General features: G+C 37.6%; 3 protein-coding genes and 1 non-coding gene across 6 annotated transcripts; 3 read left to right on the top strand and 1 right to left on the bottom strand.

The window, feature by feature from the left end:
• Positions 1 to 3,470: 3,470 nt before the first annotated feature.
• On the top strand, positions 3,471 to 5,382 carry LOC106411597 (eukaryotic translation initiation factor 6-2). Its single transcript, XM_013852386.3, has 8 exons — positions 3,471 to 3,583; positions 3,740 to 3,778; positions 3,867 to 3,963; positions 4,036 to 4,121; positions 4,216 to 4,260; positions 4,553 to 4,683; positions 4,807 to 4,917; positions 5,000 to 5,382. Exons 2-8 carry the CDS (start codon positions 3,769 to 3,771, stop codon positions 5,255 to 5,257), a joined length of 738 nt encoding a protein of 245 aa, XP_013707840.1. The 5' UTR covers positions 3,471 to 3,583; positions 3,740 to 3,768; the 3' UTR covers positions 5,258 to 5,382.
• A 627-nt stretch (positions 5,383 to 6,009) lies between these two features.
• On the top strand, positions 6,010 to 8,913 carry LOC106415223 (folylpolyglutamate synthase). 3 transcript variants are annotated; one of them, XM_013855868.3, is made up of 13 exons: positions 6,010 to 6,128; positions 6,234 to 6,367; positions 6,436 to 6,501; positions 6,572 to 6,826; positions 6,901 to 6,957; positions 7,030 to 7,090; positions 7,167 to 7,213; positions 7,278 to 7,355; positions 7,770 to 7,916; positions 7,983 to 8,180; positions 8,250 to 8,328; positions 8,414 to 8,685; positions 8,781 to 8,913. In XM_013855868.3, exons 1-13 carry the CDS (start codon positions 6,119 to 6,121, stop codon positions 8,838 to 8,840), a joined length of 1,464 nt encoding a protein of 487 aa, XP_013711322.2. In that variant the 5' UTR covers positions 6,010 to 6,118; the 3' UTR covers positions 8,841 to 8,913. The 3 variants fall into 3 exon arrangements, with proteins under 3 accessions (XP_013711322.2, XP_013711323.2, XP_022546860.2); XM_013855869.3 differs by having other exon boundaries at positions 6,013 to 6,128; positions 6,237 to 6,367; XM_022691139.2 differs by lacking the exon at positions 6,010 to 6,128 and having other exon boundaries at positions 6,594 to 6,826.
• Positions 8,914 to 9,345: 432 nt separating this feature from the next.
• On the top strand, positions 9,346 to 11,768 carry LOC106415225 (mitochondrial substrate carrier family protein B). Its single transcript, XM_013855871.3, has 7 exons — positions 9,346 to 9,780; positions 9,937 to 10,113; positions 10,194 to 10,343; positions 10,427 to 10,528; positions 10,614 to 10,684; positions 10,776 to 10,843; positions 11,258 to 11,768. The coding sequence occupies exons 1-7, from the start codon at positions 9,583 to 9,585 to the stop codon at positions 11,497 to 11,499; spliced, it is 1,008 nt and encodes a 335-aa protein (XP_013711325.1). The 5' UTR covers positions 9,346 to 9,582; the 3' UTR covers positions 11,500 to 11,768.
• Positions 11,769 to 14,117: 2,349 nt separating this feature from the next.
• Positions 14,118 to 14,224, bottom strand: LOC125578693. The gene has a single exon (XR_007316776.1). It is a non-coding gene; the product is annotated as a small nucleolar RNA R71 (small nucleolar RNA).
• Between the last annotated feature and the right edge of the window lie 5,813 nt (positions 14,225 to 20,037).

Here is a 20,037-nt window from a genome sequence, read left to right on the forward strand (position 1 = left end):
CAGAAAAATAAACGAATAATTTTTTTACCAATCAAAATTTGTTTATGCGATTTGAAGGTGTGTGTCTACAACACAGTGAACTTCTATTTAAATCCAACATCTAGACTCCATCTATTAACAAATTACAATTATAATTTATCTTCTTTTCTTATAAACATATACAATAATCTCAATTGTAGATATTTTATCAAAAACATCATCGCAATTATAAATGTACCTAGGTTACAAATATTTTAAACACACATATATCTTTTCAGTAAAAAATATATCTTTTCAATAGAGTTTTTGAAAGTAAATAAATCCCGTGCTTTTTAAAGCGCGGATCAAAATCTAGTAATAATAATAATAAAAAATTCATAAAAATAATCCAACTGAATTTCCGTTAAGTTTTTTTTTTTAATTACTCAATTTAATATTTTAATTAAGTATTCTGTTTATTTTAATACACTAATTTTTAATGATGTGTTCATTTTAATGCTTTAAAAAATCATGAATTCAAAACAAATCTTATAAAATCAAATTTAGTTTTAAATTTAAAGTATCTAATTTTTTACAAAATTTAGAAATTTAATATGAATAAATTATAAGTAGATTAGTTAGAAGATTCAAAAATGTAAATTAATTTGATATTAAAAATAAAAGTTTAAGATTAGAGAATTTTAAGATTTGTTTTTAAGTTCTAGAGTTGTAAAATATTTTTGATTAAGCTAAGTATAATTTGAACATTAAAATGAACATAATTTTGAAAGTTAGTATATTATAATGAATAAAATAATCAGTTAAAATATTAAAATAGGTGAGAAAATAATTAGAATATTAAAACGATTAAAAAAATTTAGTTGAAATATTATTTTTATGGTATTTTTTCTACAATATAATGATTATTAGGCAAAGTGCTGTCAAATTATAGTAACTGAAGTTTTTAATTACACTCATATTCTCATAAACATTTACTACACTAGTTATTATGGCTTCTACATGTACCAGTTTTACATTAGTAATTATATTATTTCAAGTCATATTTTCACCCAAAAACTGACATTTTCACAAGAAATAATATTATTACTAGGTGGCTCTTGGACCAGGGATCTTCTTAGTTTCTTAGCCTTTTACTGTAAAAAGAAAAAACTGACTTTTTCATGGAAATTGGTTATAGTACTGAAATATTCATCCCAAACTGATCTTACTTTTGTTGACAATATCTACTAAATTTCTGCAATCTCCTTTAAAGATAACCTTAGTGTAACCCTTATCCCAGGCTATTTGCATTGCATTAATTAGAACTTAAAATTTTCCTTCTAAAGCTGAATTTGTAGGAGCTACTGCTGTAAATTCCGCTCCCTTGAAAACTCTTTCTGAATCCATGAAATGCCAACCTATCCTTTCAATATTTGTAGTGGCTTTATATGAACCATTATAATTGCACTTAATCCAGCCATTGGGTGGTCTTTTCCATTTGTTGATTCGACATTCTATGGCTACCATCATTGTTGGAACTTGTGTTGTGTCAAGATAAGCTTGTGCGTTTCTCCATTCAGTGTTGTCAGTTTTTGCCAATGGAAGAGTTGTCGTCCATGTTGATCTATTCTTTTGAAATAGTAACATATTTCTAACTTTCCAGACTCTCCAAAGAATCCAAATACCCAATGTCTGAAACTCTTTAGGAAGTTTTGCATCATCGGATAGCAGAGTTCTGAGTTTATCTTCATATGATGCCATAGGATCATATAGAACAGGAAGCGCTATATTTGATGCCCTCCATATTTGCTGTGTACAAAAACAGTCAAAGAAAGCATGTTGTGTTATCTCTGGTTCAGGGCAGTGTGGACATTTGACCTCTTGAGTTATTCGACAGTATGACAAAATTTGACCAATTGGTAATCCATGTGAGACCATTTTTCATAGAAAATGCTTCAATTTTGGAGCAGTTCTTGTCTTCCATATCATTCTCTTTATTTCCACATTTTTTGGAGGTGGTATGATTTGAACAGGATCTGGTAGGTGAGTAGCCAACCAATACCCTGATTTCACAGTGTAGATTCCAAAATCGTTATAATGCCAACCCAGTAAATCATGCTCTGCAGTTGACCTTATCTTCGGAAACTGAATCACTTCAGCGTCTTCCAACTCTACTTGTGTAAAAACTATTGTTTCATTCCACCCTCTGTTGTAGTAATCCATTGGTTAACTTGCGCTGGTTGGGGTTCGTTAAGTAAAAGGCTTTGGTGGCCTTGGTGGATGCAGAGGCAACCATGGATCTTTCCAAGCATTCACTGGTGTTCCATTGCCTATTACAACTCATATTCCTTTCACCAATAGGCCTCTTCCTTGGAGTAGAGAGCGTCATGCGTATGAATATACTTTTTTCATTTTAGCCGTCAAAATGGTTTCTTGTGCAAAGTATAGATCTTTTAGATTAAACAAGTTGGGTTTTGAAAAAATTTCCAAGTTTGCTTTCCTAAAAGTGCTAGACTGAAGATCTCTAAGTCTTTGAAACTGAAACCACCTTCTCTTTTCGGTATACATAACATGTTCCAAGCAAAATAGTGCATTCATTTTCTTTCACCTTGACTCCACCAAAATTTAGCCATGATCCCATTGATCTCATCGCATACTGTCTTAGGTAGCTTGAATATATTCATAGTAAAGACTGGTTTAGCAGTATCAACTGATTTCAACAAAACTTCCTTACCCCCTTGAGAGAGAAACTTTGCATTCCATCCTTCTGTTTTGGCTTTAACAAATCCATTAATATATTGGAACATATCAGTCTTGTTTCTTCTAAATTGCTTAGGTATGCCCCGATATTTACCTTCCCATCCTTCATTATGAATTTCCAGCAGATTCTTCATGTATGTCTTAACCGCCGGTTTAACTCGATTTCCAAACATTATTGTAGATTTTCTCAGATTCAGAGAACTCTCTTTATTTCTAGACCATTTTTCTAGTTTGCAAGAGTAATAAATGAGGAATCATCAGCAAATAAGAGATGATGTACCGAATGACATTTTTCCATCTTGATATCCTGGATTTTTCTTTCATTTGCTGACTTATTCATTATGTGAAATAGAACTTATGCACATAATATCAAAAGATAAGGAGATAATGGGTTTTCTTGTCTTATTCCTCTCTATGGTTGTATGAGTCCTTGTGGAGATCCATTGATGAGTACAGAGTAGCTAACCGTATTGATACAGTGACACACATCATTATCCATCTGATCCATTTGAGACTAATTTCCATTCAAGAAGATTGTAAGCTTTTGTAATGTTTGTTTTCAAGGTCATATAGGAGTTTGTTGTCTCTTACGTGACAATTCATAGATGAAACTGAGTTAATTATTATAGTTTCTTTTTTTTTTTTTGGTCAACGAATTATTATAGTTTCTACATGTATTATTTTTGGAAAAGCTACTGGCCAGACTTTCAAATTTACGTTTTCTCCAAGGACTCGAAACAAAAATAATAATAAACATTTCTAATAATTGAAGCCTCCTTTAAATTAGGACCCAACCTCTTTCTCTTCGCCGCTAGCTTTTGTCTCTGTGTCTCCTTCCTCCTCCCAAGTCTGTAAACCTAATTTTGTAAGGAGATTTCAAATCGAAACAGTATTTTGAAAACCCTAGCTCTGTAATTATAGAATCGTTTGCGTTAAATTGATTCTCGAACCCTAATCATATCCCTTTTAGCTATCATCTTTGATAAAGATTTCACCTTTTGCTTGCTTTGTTTACACGCAGGAGCAAAGTTCATAGCTTTTATCTTCCTCATGGCCACTCGTAAGTTCTCTGCTTATACTAATTGTGTGTGTTTACTTTACTCTCTGGAGATTGGCTTTTTTTTAATGGGGTTTGTGAATATTGACAGGTCTTCAGTTTGAGAATAACTGTGAAGTTGGAGTCTTTTCAAAACTCACTAACGCCTATTGCTTAGTCGCTATTGGAGGCTCTGAGAATTTTTACAGGTTTTGCCTTCTTCTGTAGCTCTACATCAGTTTTAATACTTTGTTAATTAATGTTTTTATGTTTGAGAATAGTGCTTTTGAGTCGGAGTTAGCTGATGTTATCCCTATCGTTAAGACCTCTCTTGGTGGAACACGAATCATTGGCCGTCTTTGCGCTGGTTCTCTTTCTCTCTTTTGATCCTCTACTTCTTTTTCTAATCTTCTTGATATTTTTTTTAATTAATGACTGCTTCTTTTTTTTTCTTTCCATAGGAAACAAGAATGGTCTTCTTGTCCCTCATACAACTACTGACCAAGGTATAATCTTGTTATAACAGTCCGTTTCTTAGCTCAATTAAAGAGAGGTTTTGCTGAATGTCTTGTATGCACTTGCTTTTTGCCTATACTTGTTTAAATTGATGAGTGGCTTCTTATATCTTAAATATTCTCTTGGGGAAGATTATAGTGTCTTAGGATTCTGGAACGTTGTATTATATGCAGAGTCTTTTGATTTTTTTTTTTTGAGAAATGTTATATTGGTTCCATGGTCTGTTGTAGTATATTGGTTTCATCTCCCAAATTTTAACTTTTTTTTTTCTTCTTCTGACAGAGCTTCAGCACTTGAGGAACAGTTTACCTGATGCAGTTGTGGTCCAGAGAATCGAGGAACGTCTGTCTGCTCTTGGAAATTGCATTGCCTGCAATGACCATGTTGCTCTTGCTCACACCGATCTTGACAAGGTAAACGTTTATGTCCTGATGTTTCCCAATGACTGTCAAGAAATGATTACTGCATGTTAATCGAGCTGCTGTACTTATTATACCAGTTGGTTTTGATACCTGATTCTTTTATTGGTCTGATAGGAAACTGAGGAGATAATAGCAGATGTGCTTGGTGTTGAAGTTTTCCGTCAGACAATTGCAGGCAACATTCTTGTTGGCAGTTACTGTGCCTTGTCCAACCGAGGTGGCATTGTAAGAGAACACAATACTTAGACCATCCCTTAAGCTTTTCATATCTCGCTAAAAAATTGTATTGACAAAATGTTTCAAATAGGTCCATCCTCACACCTCAGTGGAAGACTTGGACGAACTATCAACACTTCTTCAAGTTCCTCTAGTTGCAGGAACCGTGAACCGTGGTAGTGAAGTTATAGGTGCGGGTATGACGGTTAATGACTGGACTGCTTTCTGCGGGTCAGACACTACCGCTACAGAACTCTCTGTTATAGACAGCATCTTCAAACTAAGGGAAGCCCAACCCAGCTCCATTGTCGATGAGATGAGGAAGTCTTTGATCGATACCTACGTTTAACTTTTGCTCTTTTTTTTGGATGACATACACTACACAGCATCCCCTAAGTGTTACAATATCTGAAAATTTTCAGCTTTTGTGGTCTTTTAAGGCTTTGAATGAACATCTCTTTACGTTTGGTTGAATCTTATCCATAAAATCTCTTGAAAATGCAAACTAGGGCTTTTTATCGAATAACCGAACCGAAAAGACTGAAACCAAATTGAATTCGTAAATAATTGAATAGATCTTACATCAAAAAAAACTGAAATCGAATGGGTATCCAAATTTTTCAAAAACAAATTATATATGTAAAAGTATTAATTATATTCAATTTCTTAATAATTAAATATTTTAAAAGTATTACTTGTAAACCGAATTATCTAAAAACTAAATTATCCAAATATTTTTATCCAATAAATTAAAATTATTTCAATTATCTAATTTTTTATCTAAACAATTTGAATTATCTGATATTTAAACTAAAAACCTCCAATTGTCTGATGTTCTTACTCATATTATCCGAAAAACTGGAATTGAATTTGATTTTTTTTATATTAGCCGGTTTCTAATTTTACCAGCCGAACCAAACTGAAATAATCTAACTGAATTTTATGAATACCCAAATGGTTTCTAATTTCTAGAACCGAACTGAAAACCAAACTACCAAAGCCTTATGCATAAAACTGTGTAATTGGGGTCCACATTTGGTTCATATTTTAGTGGAAATGAATCCATGAAGGAATGGATAACGGTTTTGTTCGGTATATATATATGTAGAGATAAAAAAAGGCAACACCTTTATCGCTTAGATTGAATTGAAAGTTGAGACCTCTCATTACCAATCTCAATAAGATCACAAATCGCTTTTGGATTCGTTCTATGGCAAGTGGTAAGTCATCTGTTTCGATATGTTCTGTAATAAGATTTTGCTTGAACGTTAGCTTTTCTTACTTTATATATTCATCTGTGTTCTGTTTTACTTTCCGGAAAAAAGAAGAAGATGAAGATGAATCATCAGCTCGTTACCAGAACGCATTGGATGCATTGTCGTCTCTAATCACAAAACGCAGCCTCTTTGTTAATAAAAACCAATCTCACCGGTTTCATCTGCTATTCCATTATCTCAAGGTTTCCCAAAAACCACTTCACTTTAATGTGTTATGAACTTCTTTGTAATGGTTTCATGAATCTCTTAGGTTCTTGAGCTTGAAGAAGCAGTCTCACAGTTGAAAATCATTCATGTGGCTGGAACTAAAGGAAAGGTAAAGGCCCATCAGTTCCTTGAGATTATATACAATGAAGGTTAAAAGTTTAGTGTGTATTTGTTTGAAGGGATCAACATGCACATTTTCAGAATCTATTCTTCGTGGTTACGGTCTTCGAACTGGTCTATTCACATCTCCTCACTTGATCGATGTCCGAGAGAGGTTCCGTCTGAACGGCATTGAGATAAGCCAGGAGAAGTTTGTGGACTACTTCTGGTGCTGCTTCCATAAACTCAAGGAGAAAAGCAGCAATGAGATTCCAATGCCTACTTACTTCTGCTTCCTTGCTTTGTTAGCTTTCAAGATTTTCTCAACAGAACAGGTTCTTGTGACAAAATCTCTTTTTCTAACTCATGTAGTTTAAGTCATATAATGTTTATTGATGTTTACACGCAGGTGGATGTTGTTATACTAGAAGTTGGCTTAGGTGGGAGATACGATGCGACTAACGTGGTAGGACAAAGCATTATTAAGATTCTATTCATTATGTTTTTCATCTCTAACAAAGCATTATGTTAATCATAGATTCAGAAGCCTGTTGTCTGTGGTGTTACTTCTCTTGGTTATGATCATATGGAGATTCTTGGTTAGTCTTTTTTCTCGCCATTGCTTTGGATCCAATGCGTTTTTTTTTTCTCTTCTAATCAGTTATTTTTATTTAGGACACACTCTTGCTAAAATCGCTGCAGAGAAAGCTGGTATCTTCAAGGTGCTGACAAGAAGTTCTGTATTCGAGTTTCAGTTTCATTCTTAATGATCCGTCTCTGTTGCAGAGTGGAGTTCCTGCTTTTACAGTGCCTCAACCTGATGAAGCAATGCGTGTACTTAATGAGAAAGCTTCAAAATTAGAGGTATAAGGGGCTATACAAAACAACCAAATCATTAGATATGTAAGTTTAGGCCTGTTATTTTGAACCGAACCGAAATTTCAGTTAGTTTGGTGAGAATTTCAATTCAATTCGGTATGTTTTCTGAAAAACTTTGGTTTTTGGTTCTGTTCGGTACGAGTAATCGGTTACTTCAGTTTTTTTCTTTAAAAAAACTACCCAAACTACACAAAAAAACCCGAACTAACCAAATTAATGGAATTTATCCGAAGTTTTTAACAAAATTAAGCCAAAATAACCGAAATCAAAAACTTCCTTAGGATTTCCAAAAACTGAATACCGAACCGAACCAAACTTTAGTTCGGATTAATTCGGTAAGACTTAGGTTGAACCGAACCCGCAGGCCTACGTAAGGTCATTAATTAGTACTTGTTTCAGGTGAATCTTCAAGTGGTGAAACCACTGGACTCTAGTCAAAGACTAGGGCTACAAGGAGAACATCAATATCTAAACGCAAGTCTTGCGGTTGCGTTGTGCTCTACATTTCTTCAGAAGATTGGTATTGAGGACAAGAATGATGATACAGTACGTTGAAACAATGAATAAAACATTCTTGAGTAAGAGTGACTAACTATTACTTTTTGAATACAGAACGGTTTACCTGAAAGATTCATCTCTGGATTGTCAAATGCTTATTTGATGGGACGAGCTATGATTGTGCCTGATTCAGAACTACCTGAAGAGATTGGGTTTTACCTTGATGGAGCTCATAGTCCTGAAAGCATGGAAGCTTGCGCTACTTGGTTTTCACAACAGGTCAAGGAAAGAAACAAGAAAAGATCAGAGCAGGTAGAGTTTGTCTTAAATCTCAAAAATTTCTGATTTGATCTAATAATGTTGGCATTACAATATATGCAGATACTCTTGTTCAATTGTATGTCTGTTCGTGATCCATGTTTGCTTCTTCCAAGATTAAGGACTAAATGCATAGATGAAGGTTTGTCTAGTTTTATGTTATGAGATTAAGCTTTTACAAAAAAAATCGCAAATAGAGATGTTTTCTTTTGTCAAATGATCTGTAGGAGTTGAATTCAAGAAAGCAGTTTTTGTGCCAAACATGTCTGTATACAACCAAGTGGGATCTTGGTCAAAGATCGAGCAACGTGTTGATGACTCCATAACGTGGCAGTTCGGTCTTAAGAGGCTTTGGGATAATTTAGCACGTGGTGAAGCAAAAACTACGTCAAGAAGTGATTCCAAAGAAGAAGAGAGGAGTTTGGTATTTTCTTCACTTCCTTTGGCCGTTGACTGGCTCAGAGACAGTGCTCGCCGGAGTCAACAAGTCCGTTTTCAGGTAAAACAAAAAGGAAAACGTGTTAGGTATTATGCATTTTTTTCCTTGGTCTAATTGAGATTTTTATTGTGTATTTTTTTTTGGGTGTGTGTTAGGTGTTGGTGACTGGGTCGTTACATTTGGTGGGTGATCTCTTGAGATTAATTAAGAAATGATTTTTTTTTTCAACTTGATGATTTGTACTCTTAAGAAGACATGATTTTATAATTAGTTTGAATTGATAATCTATTCTGTGTTTAGACGAAAAATAAACTCATAACTACAAACTGAGCAAAATCAAAACAAAAGCATGTCTGACTCTGTAATTTCTGAATCTGTTTTGATATAACTTAAAAAGGAAAGAAAAAAAAAAGAGATCTTCGTACATGTTTTCTATAAACCAAAAGACACGTGCTAGACTTAGTAGGAGAGGTGACAATAAATATCTTCTAACAACGTTTTCAAATTCGTACCACCTACCCGGCTTTCAGATTGAGTGGATGTAAGAAAACAACTGTAAATCATTACAGAGCCGCAACCATATTCCGACAAACGATAAAAAGGTAAAAAGTAAAAAACAATTAAAGAAAGAGCTTAACGATCACGTGGCGGCAAACCGCTCGTTGCATCAAAAACGCAGTCGTTTTAATGTTGCCGTGTAGGTGTGGCGTTGGAAACAAGCGTATCAGCTGAGAAAAGGAACCGAATAGAAAAAGAAATTGGAGAAAAGAGGCACACAAAAAGAAGAGATTACAGAAGACCAAAGCAAAACACCATTTCATACGAAACACACAAACATCTCTCGACAGATTCTTCTTCTTCTTCTTCATCAAAGTTTGAATCTTTCTGTGTCTGTTCAAGTGGGTATTGTATACAATCTTCTCCGGCGGTGAGATTGAGAAATTTCAATCGGTGAAAATGGTGATGCGGACGGAAGCTAGGGTCAGTGTAAGCTCAGGTCAAAGCGTAGTCGGCAACAAAGCCTCCTCTCATCGTCTAACGCAGGATCAGAGATCTCACATCGAATCGGCTTCACAGCTCTTAGCCGGAGGAATCGCCGGAGCTTTTAGCAAAACCTGCACCGCCCCTCTCTCTCGCCTTACCATCCTCTTCCAGGTTTCGTTTTTCATCTCAGAAAGAGAGTCTTCTTGACCCAATTGTTATGTAAAGTTTACATCTTTGAAATGCATAAAAATGGAGTCTTTTGTTTTTTTCCGGGGTTTGGACAGCTTCTTGATTAAGACACTGTGTGTTTGTTGTGTGTGTGTTTAGGTACAAGGAATGCACACAAATGCAGCAGCTTTAAAAAAGCCGAGCATATTACACGAGGCTTCACGGATATTGAATGAAGAAGGGCTCAAGGCTTTCTGGAAAGGGAACCTTGTCACAATTGCTCACCGCCTTCCTTATTCTTCCGTCAATTTCTACACTTATGAACACTACAAGAAGGTCTGTAGAATTTTATATCCTGTTTCTGATTCATTCTTGTTTTTTACTTATGTATAGTTTCTTGTATTGTTTTTTTCCAGTTCTTGTATATGGTAACTGGGATGGAAAACCACAGGGAGAGTATAAGCTCAAACGTTTTTGTGCATTTTGTAGCCGGTGGTTTGGCTGGTATCACTGCTGCTTCTGCTACTTATCCTCTTGATCTCGTTAGAACTCGTCTCGCTGCTCAGGTTTGCAGTTTTTTTTATATGTTGATTTCATCACATTGTTGAATAGCTGGTTGTGGACGTTTTATCTTTGAATTGGTTGGCAGACAAAAGTAATATACTACACGGGTATCTGGAATACTCTGCGCACTATCAGTACCGATGAAGGTATCTTGGGACTCTACAAGGGACTTGGAACAACGCTTGTGGTATTTTGCACACATAATAAACGTTGTAGCCTTCCTTTTTCATATTTATCTTGACTAAGGTCTCATTTTTTTTTGTTTGATATAGGGTGTTGGGCCTAGTATAGCCATTAGCTTTTCTGCATATGAATCTTTGAGATCTTATTGGATGTCAAACAGGTAATAAATCCATCTTGAAGTTATAGTTCTGCATTTAACTATGTTGTCTCCTAATGTTTTTTTCTTTTTCTTTTTATTTTTTTCCTTTAAGGCCTCATGATTCTCCTGTAGTGGTCAGTCTAGCTTGTGGAAGTCTTTCAGGCATAGCATCTTCAACAGGTGAGTTGTTTCTGCTTTTCTTTGACCCTTTTTATCTCTCTTGTTCGCCATGGGACTTGATTGTAACTTATCTATCTATGCCTTTCTCTTAAATGCTAATTATATTAACATCAGCATCAATTTCATCACATCAATAGTCTCAACTTTAGGATTCTCTAGTTTCTACGTTGTTGATGCATAATAGGCTTCCACCATGGCCATATAATGAAAAACTATTGTCTGCTTCTCATATGAATGCTTTTGTCACTAGCATATTGTTATGATCAACTATGACCTTCTCTAGAACTCTTCAAGCATTGTAGTGGTTTTTAGTGTGAGGAGATTACTTCTTTGGGCATGCTTCTCGTTTAGTCTCACAGTTGCTTGATCAAACGCCTTGTGTTTCATCTTCTGATGTAAAAAACAAAACCGCAGCTACGTTTCCATTGGATCTGGTGAGGAGAAGGAAGCAGCTAGAAGGCATTGGTGGGAGAGCGGTTGTGTACAAGACAGGTTTGTTGGGAACATTGAAGCGTATTGTTAAGACAGAAGGAGTGAGAGGTTTGTACAGAGGGATTCTTCCGGAGTACTACAAAGTGGTTCCTGGTGTTGGGATTTGCTTCATGACATACGAGACACTCAAGCTTTACTTCATGGATCTTTCCTCAAAGCTATAGACAGGGTTTTATGTTGTAGAATTCTTAGGTCTATTTTTGGTGAAAGGTCAAAACTGTAAAAGCAGAGGATGGAGGATAATATACGAAACTGTAGTAGAAAATTTATATGTATTTTTGGTTATATCCAGTGAGTTTTTTTTAACATGTTACAGTCCTAGTTAATAGTCCATGTCATCAACAAACACTGTGCTTTTTGTTGAATTTTTTGCAAAGGATATGATGTTTTTTTTACCAGAAGGGATAAAGTATATGATATGAGTTGTTTGATCTTTGTTCGTAGTATCTCAATGGAATTTGATTGATTGATGAAATGAAATTACGATGCAAATGATGAACATGAAATTTTTAATAAAACGAAAAAGAAAACCATTTGCCAAGTAAGTAGTACACAACGATACTTTCAAAAACGTTCAAGAATGTTAACTTGCATAAGACAAGACAAGAGTTGTAACTAGGAGTTATGTTGGGTTCCACACAAAGGCAGAACCCTCCAAAAATAAGCGTATGTGATATCTTGCATATTTACATTGTTTTATCCATTCATCCATGAGCATTTTCATCATATAGATTAGGATTTAGCCATGTCTAGGTTGCATTTTGCATTCATTGTCCTTATTAGGTGCTGGAGTGTGCCATGGAGTGATTTGAGATGTTTGGGAGCATTGTGATCCAAAAGGGGGTGAAAGATGAGCATGGATGGAGCCTTTAGAGAAATCTTCTGTTGCTAAGATTTTGTGGAGACACAGAAAATTGAGTTAGCTTTCTAATGGAAGTGGTTTCAAGTCATTTGGAGATGTAATGAAGGAGTTATGATCAATTTACTAGAGGCATATCCATCCTGGTCGAGCATCGCAGAGTGACCTCTCAGAGCGACCTACCTCAAGTCACTCCCAGCCAGAGCGACCAGCTCAAGTCACTCGCGTTTTGACGCGTCGAGACACAAAAAAACGCGTCGGGAGTGACCTCCTGGAGCGACTATGCTAGGTCACTCCACATGTTTTGCTTGGACGATTTTTATGTTATTTCAGGGGCCTTTTGGTCATTTGTTTTGATGTTTTTACACTTTCTAAACCTAAGTTAAGTACTTTTGTAAGCCATTGGAGGCAAAATAATCTCTTTTCTAGAGAAGAACTAGTAAAAAACCTCTTTTGATTCAGATTTCATTGCTTTCATCTTGTATTCTTGTTGATTTCTTATCTATTTCTCTACATGGTTAATCTGAAATCCAATATGGGTTTAGGAGGAATCATGGAGATTAGTGAGTAATCACCTTTTGAATTCATGGGTTAGGGAGATTAAGGGTGATTAGGTTAGTTCTAGGATGTTTTAGTGTAGATCATTCTTGTTCCTTGCTAGTAGAGTATTCATAATGCATCTTCTGAGTTGGCCACTCAGTTGTTGATCCTTAGGCATTTCTCACCCGAAAGGTGTTCGATGAAATGCCCGAGACAACTCTCCTAGGCTTTTAGTATACTTTGCCAAAGACATTTGTTGTTAAAGGTACTAAGATAGCTAATAGACCTGTTAGTAATGATTGCTTTCATATTATTCAACCAAAGACATTTGATGTTTGAGATATGTTAGCAAATGAGCATTCATCTAGACATAGAGCTTGCTTAGAATTGTGTCTAGGCTTAAGGTTGATTGTTTGATTGATCATTTGCCATCCTTAGTTCGATACTTGATCACCCAAGGTCTAATCCCTATACCCATGAGTTCTCTTTTCCTTTAGTCAAGAAAGTATCATTCTGTTATTGCTTTCTAGTTTTAGTCATAGTTTAAAACCCATCTAAATCATTGGTTGCACTTAGATTAAGTGAGTACTTGCATTCTCAGTGCTTTGATATCCCTCAGAACTGGTTCGACAATCTTCTATACTACAACATTTGTCTTAGGAGCCTTGAAAACTCCTAACATCAAATTGGCGCCGTTGCCAAATTCTGAGTAGATTTCAACATTGAGATTTAGTCACTTGCTTGAGACTAAGTCATTTTTATTTTCTTTTGTTACTGATTCTTCTTCACCTCCCTTTAATCTACAGGTATATGCACTTGAGGAGCAGGGATCCATCAAACCTAGTTCCAAGAGTTGCAGATATCAGAGCTTTAGAGAGAGAGTGTGCTAGAAAGAGAAGAGAAGAAGAGCAACAGGCTCAATTGCAGAGATTGCACACTGATATGGGAGACATACATCAGCATGATGCAGGCGTAAATGGCGCTAATAACAATGCTCCAGCTAACCAACAGCGAGCAGCTCGACCCATTGGCACTTACGACCGTCCCAACATTCATGGTCATAGATTGGGAATCCGAGCACCCGCTGTGGCAGCCAACAACTTTGAGATCAAGTCAGGACTCCTCAACGTGATCGAGAACAACAAGTATCATGGCTTGGCTCTAGAGGATCCATTTGATCACTTGGACAGGTTCGACAGCTACTGTGGGTTGTCAAAAACCAATGGTGTGTCCGAAGATGCCTTAAAACTCAAGCTATTCCCTTTCTCTTTAGGGGATAAGGCACGTCAGTGGGAGAAGTCTCTACCCAGTGACTCCATCACTACTTGGGATGACTGCAAGAAAGCATTCTTGGAGAAGTTCTTCTCTACTTCAAGAACTGCTAAGCTGAGAAACGAGATTTCCAGCTTTCAACAGAAGAACTTGGAAGGCTTCAGTGAAGCCTGGGAGAGATTCAAGGGCTACCAAGCTCAATGCCCACACCATGGCTTTTCTAAGGAGAGCTTGCTGAGCACATTCTACCGTGGTGCTCTTCCTAAGTACAGAGCCAGACTGGATACAGCTAGCAATGGGTTCTTCTTGGGGAGAACTGAGGAGGATGCAGAAGAACTGGTTGACAACATGGTAAAGAGTGATGCAGTCTACAGTGGAGACCACGACAGAGGCAGTAGAACAAATGATAAGCAGACGAGGAAAGAGATCAAAGCTTTGGAAGACAAGATCGACCTACTCATTGCTGAAAAAGCAACCCAAGAGCAGCTGAAGTTTGTTGGTAACTCCAAGCAGGAAGATCCACTTGCTGTCAATGAGGTTGAAGGTTTGGAAGGTCAAGAGGAGTTGTGTTTCATCAACAACAATGGTAGCTGGTATAAAAAGGAGCCCAACTTTCAGTACAACAACTACCAACAGAAATCCTATCCAAACAACCAACAGAGTGGCTATCCGCCAAGAAACAACCAGCAAGGCAGCTATCAGCCTCAGCAAAACCCCTCGTCTGGTTCCTCTGCTCCTCAAGAGAGCAGCACTGATACCTTACTGAAGCAAATCTTGGAGTCTCAGACTAGAAGTGAGAAGCAAGTTGGTTATGAGTTGAAGAACCTTCATTCCAAGATTGATGGGAGCTACAATGAGCTCAACAACAAATTCTCACACCTTGCTTCTACAGTCAGGAATTTAGAGAATCAATTTGCTTCCATGAACACTCACCAGAATCGCCAGCAAGGATCTCTACCTGGAAAGTCTGACCAAAATCCCAAGGAGGCCAAAGCTATCACCCTTAGGAGTGGTAAGCAGTTACCTCCTAGAACCCTCACCAAGGATGCTGAGAAACTAGGTGAGGGGGTTGCCATCAACATAGATGATGAAGTGGTGATTGTTGATGAGAAGATCAATGACGAGATCTTGGAGAAGATAGTGGAAGCCAAAGGTAAAGGAAAGGTTGGAGAGGAGAAAAAGACAGTAAAGGATGGTGAAGTTGTTACTCCAGCAAGTGAAAGTTCTTTTGTTCCTCCTCCCTATGAACCCAAACTTCCATTCCCTGGTAGATTCAAGAAGCAGCTGCTAGAGAAATACAAAGCTCTGTTTGAGAAGCAAATGAGTGAAGCTCAGGTTGCAATGCCCATCATCGATGCTTTCATGTTGATTCCTCAATACAACAATTTCCTGAAAGATGTTGTAGCTGCAAAGAAGAAGGAGATGGAAAGCATGATGATTCTTACCCATGAGTGCAATGCCATCATCCAGAGGCTTGATGTTCCAGAGAAATTAGAGGATCCAGGAAGCTTCACACTACCTTGTGCTCTTGGACCTATGGTATTTGAGAAAAGTCTCTGCGATTTGGGAGCTAGTGTCAGCTTGATGCCTTTGTCTGTTGCAAAGAAGCTTGGATTCACTCAGTACAAGAAGTGTAGACTCTCTCTGGTGTTAGCTGATCGTTCAGTGAAGTACCCTGTGGGCATCTTAGAGGACCTCCCTGTGAAGATTGGAAGGTATGAGATACCTACAGATTTTGTGGTGCTTGAGATGGGTGAGGAGGCTCAAGATCCATTGATTCTAGGAAGGCCATTCTTAGCTACAGCAGGAGCTATTGTTAATGTGAAGGAGGGCACGATTGATCTCCATTTGGGTAAAGAGAACATCCTCCACTTTGACATCAAGAGGAAAATGAGGAAACCAACTGTGTTCGGGCAAGCCTTCTACATTGAAGAGATGGGCACTCCTGCTGATGAGCACCTTGAAGAGTTACCACCTGAGGACGACGAGGAGGGATCATCTCCCTCTACTCATTCCCCATAGAAGGTAACCCACCACACTCCCCTGTATATACCATTTTATTTTTGCATATTAGTCTTCTTTTCGGTATCTCTCTCTCTACTTGACGACACAGAGACTGTGTCACTCAAGTTTGGGGGAGGTACCAAGTATTTGATCATGTTTGCTTTGATGTTGTTTCATTGAGTCATGCATGGCATACCTATTTGCATATAAAAAAAAAAAAATCAATCATTTAGTTTGCATCATTTGCATTTCTAGGAGAGTCTAGAGCATATAGGTTGCATTCACTTGCATTGGGAGCAATGATTTTAAATGTCTTATAAAGAACACTACGTTGCACCTGAGTAGCTTTTGCACCTCTCAAAAAGACTTGTATGTTTCGAGCCTTGAAAACTCTTCCTGAAACTTGTTGATTGCTTAAACTCAGTCTTTGAAGCCAACTACAACCTTATTTGAACTGAACGAACTTAATGCTTCTTGCTCATGGTCCCTTGTGTACTGAGTCATGGCTATACACACTTGAGTTGTCACATCTTTTATACCAATTTTTTTTTGACAAACTCTAGTGGTAGACCACTCCCAAAACCTTTTCCTCCTTTTAAGCTTTCATTGTTTGATGAGTGAGGCCTTTTTCGGAAAGTCTTACATGTGCATAATGTTGAGAGTATCGGGAACGACAATGCTTGATCTTCATTCTTGCTAGATTGGACACTCTATTGTCTAGCTATAGGTGGGGGTGAGTGTTGTGATTATGATTTGGGAGAAATGAAAAAGAAAAGAATAGACTCTTTGTGCTTAAGTGAATTGTTTTATTGGGACCAGTATAGAAGCCTCTAGCTCAAGTTTTGAAAAGTCTTGGCCCCCAGCCTAAAAAAAAAAAAAAAAAGAAAAAGAAAAACGAAAAAAAAAAAGAAAAAAAAAAAAAAAAAGAGAAAAAGAAAGAAAAGGGGGCTAGCAAAGTTGTTAGGAGCTAAGAAATGTTTTGAGGTTGTGAAAAATCCCTTGTAGATTTCAAAGAGAAAGAGCTGATGTTTTTAGAATCTTTTGGTGAGAGATGTGAGTTGGGTTTGACATTGGGGAATGATTGTGTAATTGTATGTTTGGGAAAAGGGTAGAACAATGGAGATTGAGCATTGTATGCATGAGTTGATCCCTTTCTTAGATATATTATGTGCAATGTCAAGGCTACTTGTTTCGAGAGTAAACCACTTTAAAGATCATATGTTTTGAACCTCTTGAATCACTTGAATAAAAGCCTTCCCTTACCCAACCAAATGACTTGGACCAACTGACCATTTGCAAGAATTCACCTGATGTTTTGTGCTTAATGAATGTGAGAGTTGGTTGATTTGAATGTGTGGATGCTTGATGATGAGTGTAAGAACAAAAAGAGTTAAGATAGGCCTAGAGAAGCTAGAGTGTAATAAGAGAGTGTGCTAGTTGTGTTTCTTTTGGCTATGTGCTCCCACCTTCAACCTCTCTCCCTATGAGTTCTAGAAAGTTCACTTGTGGACAAGTAAAAGAACAAGTTTGGGGGAGTTGATATCTTGCATATTTACATTGTTTTATCCATTCATCCATGAGCATTTTCATCATATAGATTAGGATTTAGCCATGTCTAGGTTGCATTTTGCATTCATTGTCCTTATTAGGTGCTGGAGTGTGCCATGGAGTGATTTGAGATGTTTGGGAGCATTGTGATCCAAAAGGGGGTGAAAGATGAGCATGGATGGAGCCTTTAGAGAAATCTTCTGTTGCTAAGATTTTGTGGAGACACAGAAAATTGAGTTAGCTTTCTAATGGAAGTGGTTTCAAGTCATTTGGAGATGTAATGAAGGAGTTATGATCAATTTACTAGAGGCATATCCATCCTGGTCGAGCATCGCAGAGTGACCTCTCAGAGCGACCTACCGAGGTCGCTCCCAGCCAGAGCGACCAGTCCAGAGCGACTACCTCAAGTCACTCCCAGCCAGAGCGACCAGCCAGAGCGACCAGCTCAAGTCACTCGCGTTTTGACGCGTCGAGACACAAAAAAACGCGTCGGGAGCGACCTCCTGGAGCGACTATGCTAGGTCGCTCCGCGTGTTTTGCTTGGACGATTTTTATGTTATTTCAGGGGCCTTTTGGTCATTTGTTTTGATGTTTTACACTTTCTAAACCTAAGTTAAGTACTTGGTAAGCCATTGGAGGCAAGATAATCTTTTTTAGTAGAGAAGAACTAGTAAAAAACCCTCTTTTGATTCAGATTTCATTGCTTTCATCTTGTGCTAGTTGTGTTTCTTTTGGCTATGTGCTCCCACCTTCAACCTCTCTCCCTATGAGTTCTAGAAAGTTCACTTGTGGACAAGTAAAAGAACAAGTTTGGGGGAGTTGATATCTTGCATATTTACATTGTTTTATCCATTCATCCATGAGCATTTTCATCATATAGATTAGGATTTAGCCATGTCTAGGTTGCATTTTGCATTCATTGTCCTTATTAGGTGCTGGAGTGTGCCATGGAGTGATTTGAGATGTTTGGGAGCATTGTGATCCAAAAGGGGGTGAAAGATGAGCATGGATGGAGCCTTTAGAGAAATCTTCTGTTGCTAAGATTTTGTGGAGACACAGAAAATTGAGTTAGCTTTCTAATGGAAGTGGTTTCAAGTCATTTGGAGATGTAATGAAGGAGTTATGATCAATTTACTAGAGGCATATCCATCCTGGTCGAGCATCGCAGAGTGACCTCTCAGAGCGACCTACCGAGGTCGCTCCCAGCCAGAGCGACCAGTCCAGAGCGACTACCTCAAGTCACTCCCAGCCAGAGCGACCAGCCAGAGCGACCAGCTCAAGTCACTCGCGTTTTGACGCGTCGAGACACAAAAAAACGCGTCGGGAGCGACCTCCTGGAGCGACTATGCTAGGTCGCTCCGCGTGTTTTGCTTGGACGATTTTTATGTTATTTCAGGGGCCTTTTGGTCATTTGTTTTGATGTTTTACACTTTCTAAACCTAAGTTAAGTACTTGGTAAGCCATTGGAGGCAAGATAATCTTTTTTAGTAGAGAAGAACTAGTAAAAAACCCTCTTTTGATTCAGATTTCATTGCTTTCATCTTGTGCTAGTTGTGTTTCTTTTGGCTATGTGCTCCCACCTTCAACCTCTCTCCCTATGAGTTCTAGAAAGTTCACTTGTGGACAAGTAAAAGAACAAATTTGGGGGAGTTGATATCTTGCATATTTACATTGTTTTATCCATTCATTCATAAACATTTTCATCATATAGATTAGGATTTAGCCATGTCTAGGTTGCATTTTGCATTCATTGTCCTTATTAGGTGCTGGAGTGTGCCATGGAGTGATTTGAGATGTTTGGGAACATTGTGATCCAAAAGAGGGTGAAAGATGAGCATGGATGGAGCCTTTAGAGAAATCTTCTGTTGCTAAGATTTTGTGGAGACACAGCAAATTGAGTTAGCTTTCTAATGGAAGTGGTTTCAAGTCATTTGGAGATGTAATGAAGGAGTTATGATCAATTTACTAGAGGCATATCCATCCTGGTCGAGCATCGCAGAGTGACCTCTCAGAGCGACCTACCGAGGTCGCTCCCAGCCAGAGCGACCAGTCCAGAGCGACTACCTCAAGTCACTCCCAGCCAGAGCGACCAGCCAGAGCGACCAGCTCAAGTCACTCGCGTTTTGACGCGTCGAGACACAAAAAAACGCGTCGGGAGTGACCTCCTGGAGCGACTATGCTAGGTCACTCCACATGTTTTGCTTGGACGATTTTTATGTTATTTCAGGGGCCTTTTGGTCATTTGTTTTGATGTTTTTACACTTTCTAAACCTAAGTTAAGTACTTTTGTAAGCCATTGGAGGCAAAATAATCTCTTTTCTAGAGAAGAACTAGTAAAAAACCTCTTTTGATTCAGATTTCATTGCTTTCATCTTGTATTCTTGTTGATTTCTTATCTATTTCTCTACATGGTTAATCTGAAATCCAATATGGGTTTAGGAGGAATCATGGAGATTAGTGAGTAATCACCTTTTGAATT

The sequence above is a fragment of the Brassica napus genome, chromosome A9, assembly GCF_020379485.1.
Source record: "Brassica napus cultivar Da-Ae chromosome A9, Da-Ae, whole genome shotgun sequence".
In the NCBI taxonomy this organism is placed as follows: Eukaryota; Viridiplantae; Streptophyta; class Magnoliopsida; order Brassicales; family Brassicaceae; genus Brassica; species Brassica napus.

Excerpts from the sequence above, each read along its gene's own strand:
- LOC106411597 (XM_013852386.3), top strand. Across the intron at positions 4,122-4,215 it reads CATTGGCCGTCTTTGCGCTG|GAAACAAGAATGGTCTTCTT; the intron begins GTTCTCTTTCTC and ends TTCTTTCCATAG. Across the intron at positions 4,918-4,999 it reads TGTCCAACCGAGGTGGCATT|GTCCATCCTCACACCTCAGT; the intron begins GTAAGAGAACAC and ends TGTTTCAAATAG.
- LOC106415223 (XM_013855868.3), top strand. Across the intron at positions 6,368-6,435 it reads TGCTATTCCATTATCTCAAG|GTTCTTGAGCTTGAAGAAGC; the intron begins GTTTCCCAAAAA and ends TGAATCTCTTAG. Across the intron at positions 6,502-6,571 it reads TGGCTGGAACTAAAGGAAAG|GGATCAACATGCACATTTTC; the intron begins GTAAAGGCCCAT and ends ATTTGTTTGAAG.
- LOC106415225 (XM_013855871.3), top strand. The coding sequence starts at position 9,583 with ATGGTGATGCGGACGGAAGCTAGGGTCAGTGTAAGCTCAGGTCAAAGC. Across the intron at positions 10,114-10,193 it reads CTTATGAACACTACAAGAAG|TTCTTGTATATGGTAACTGG; the intron begins GTCTGTAGAATT and ends GTTTTTTTCCAG. Across the intron at positions 10,685-10,775 it reads TCTTATTGGATGTCAAACAG|GCCTCATGATTCTCCTGTAG; the intron begins GTAATAAATCCA and ends TTTTCCTTTAAG.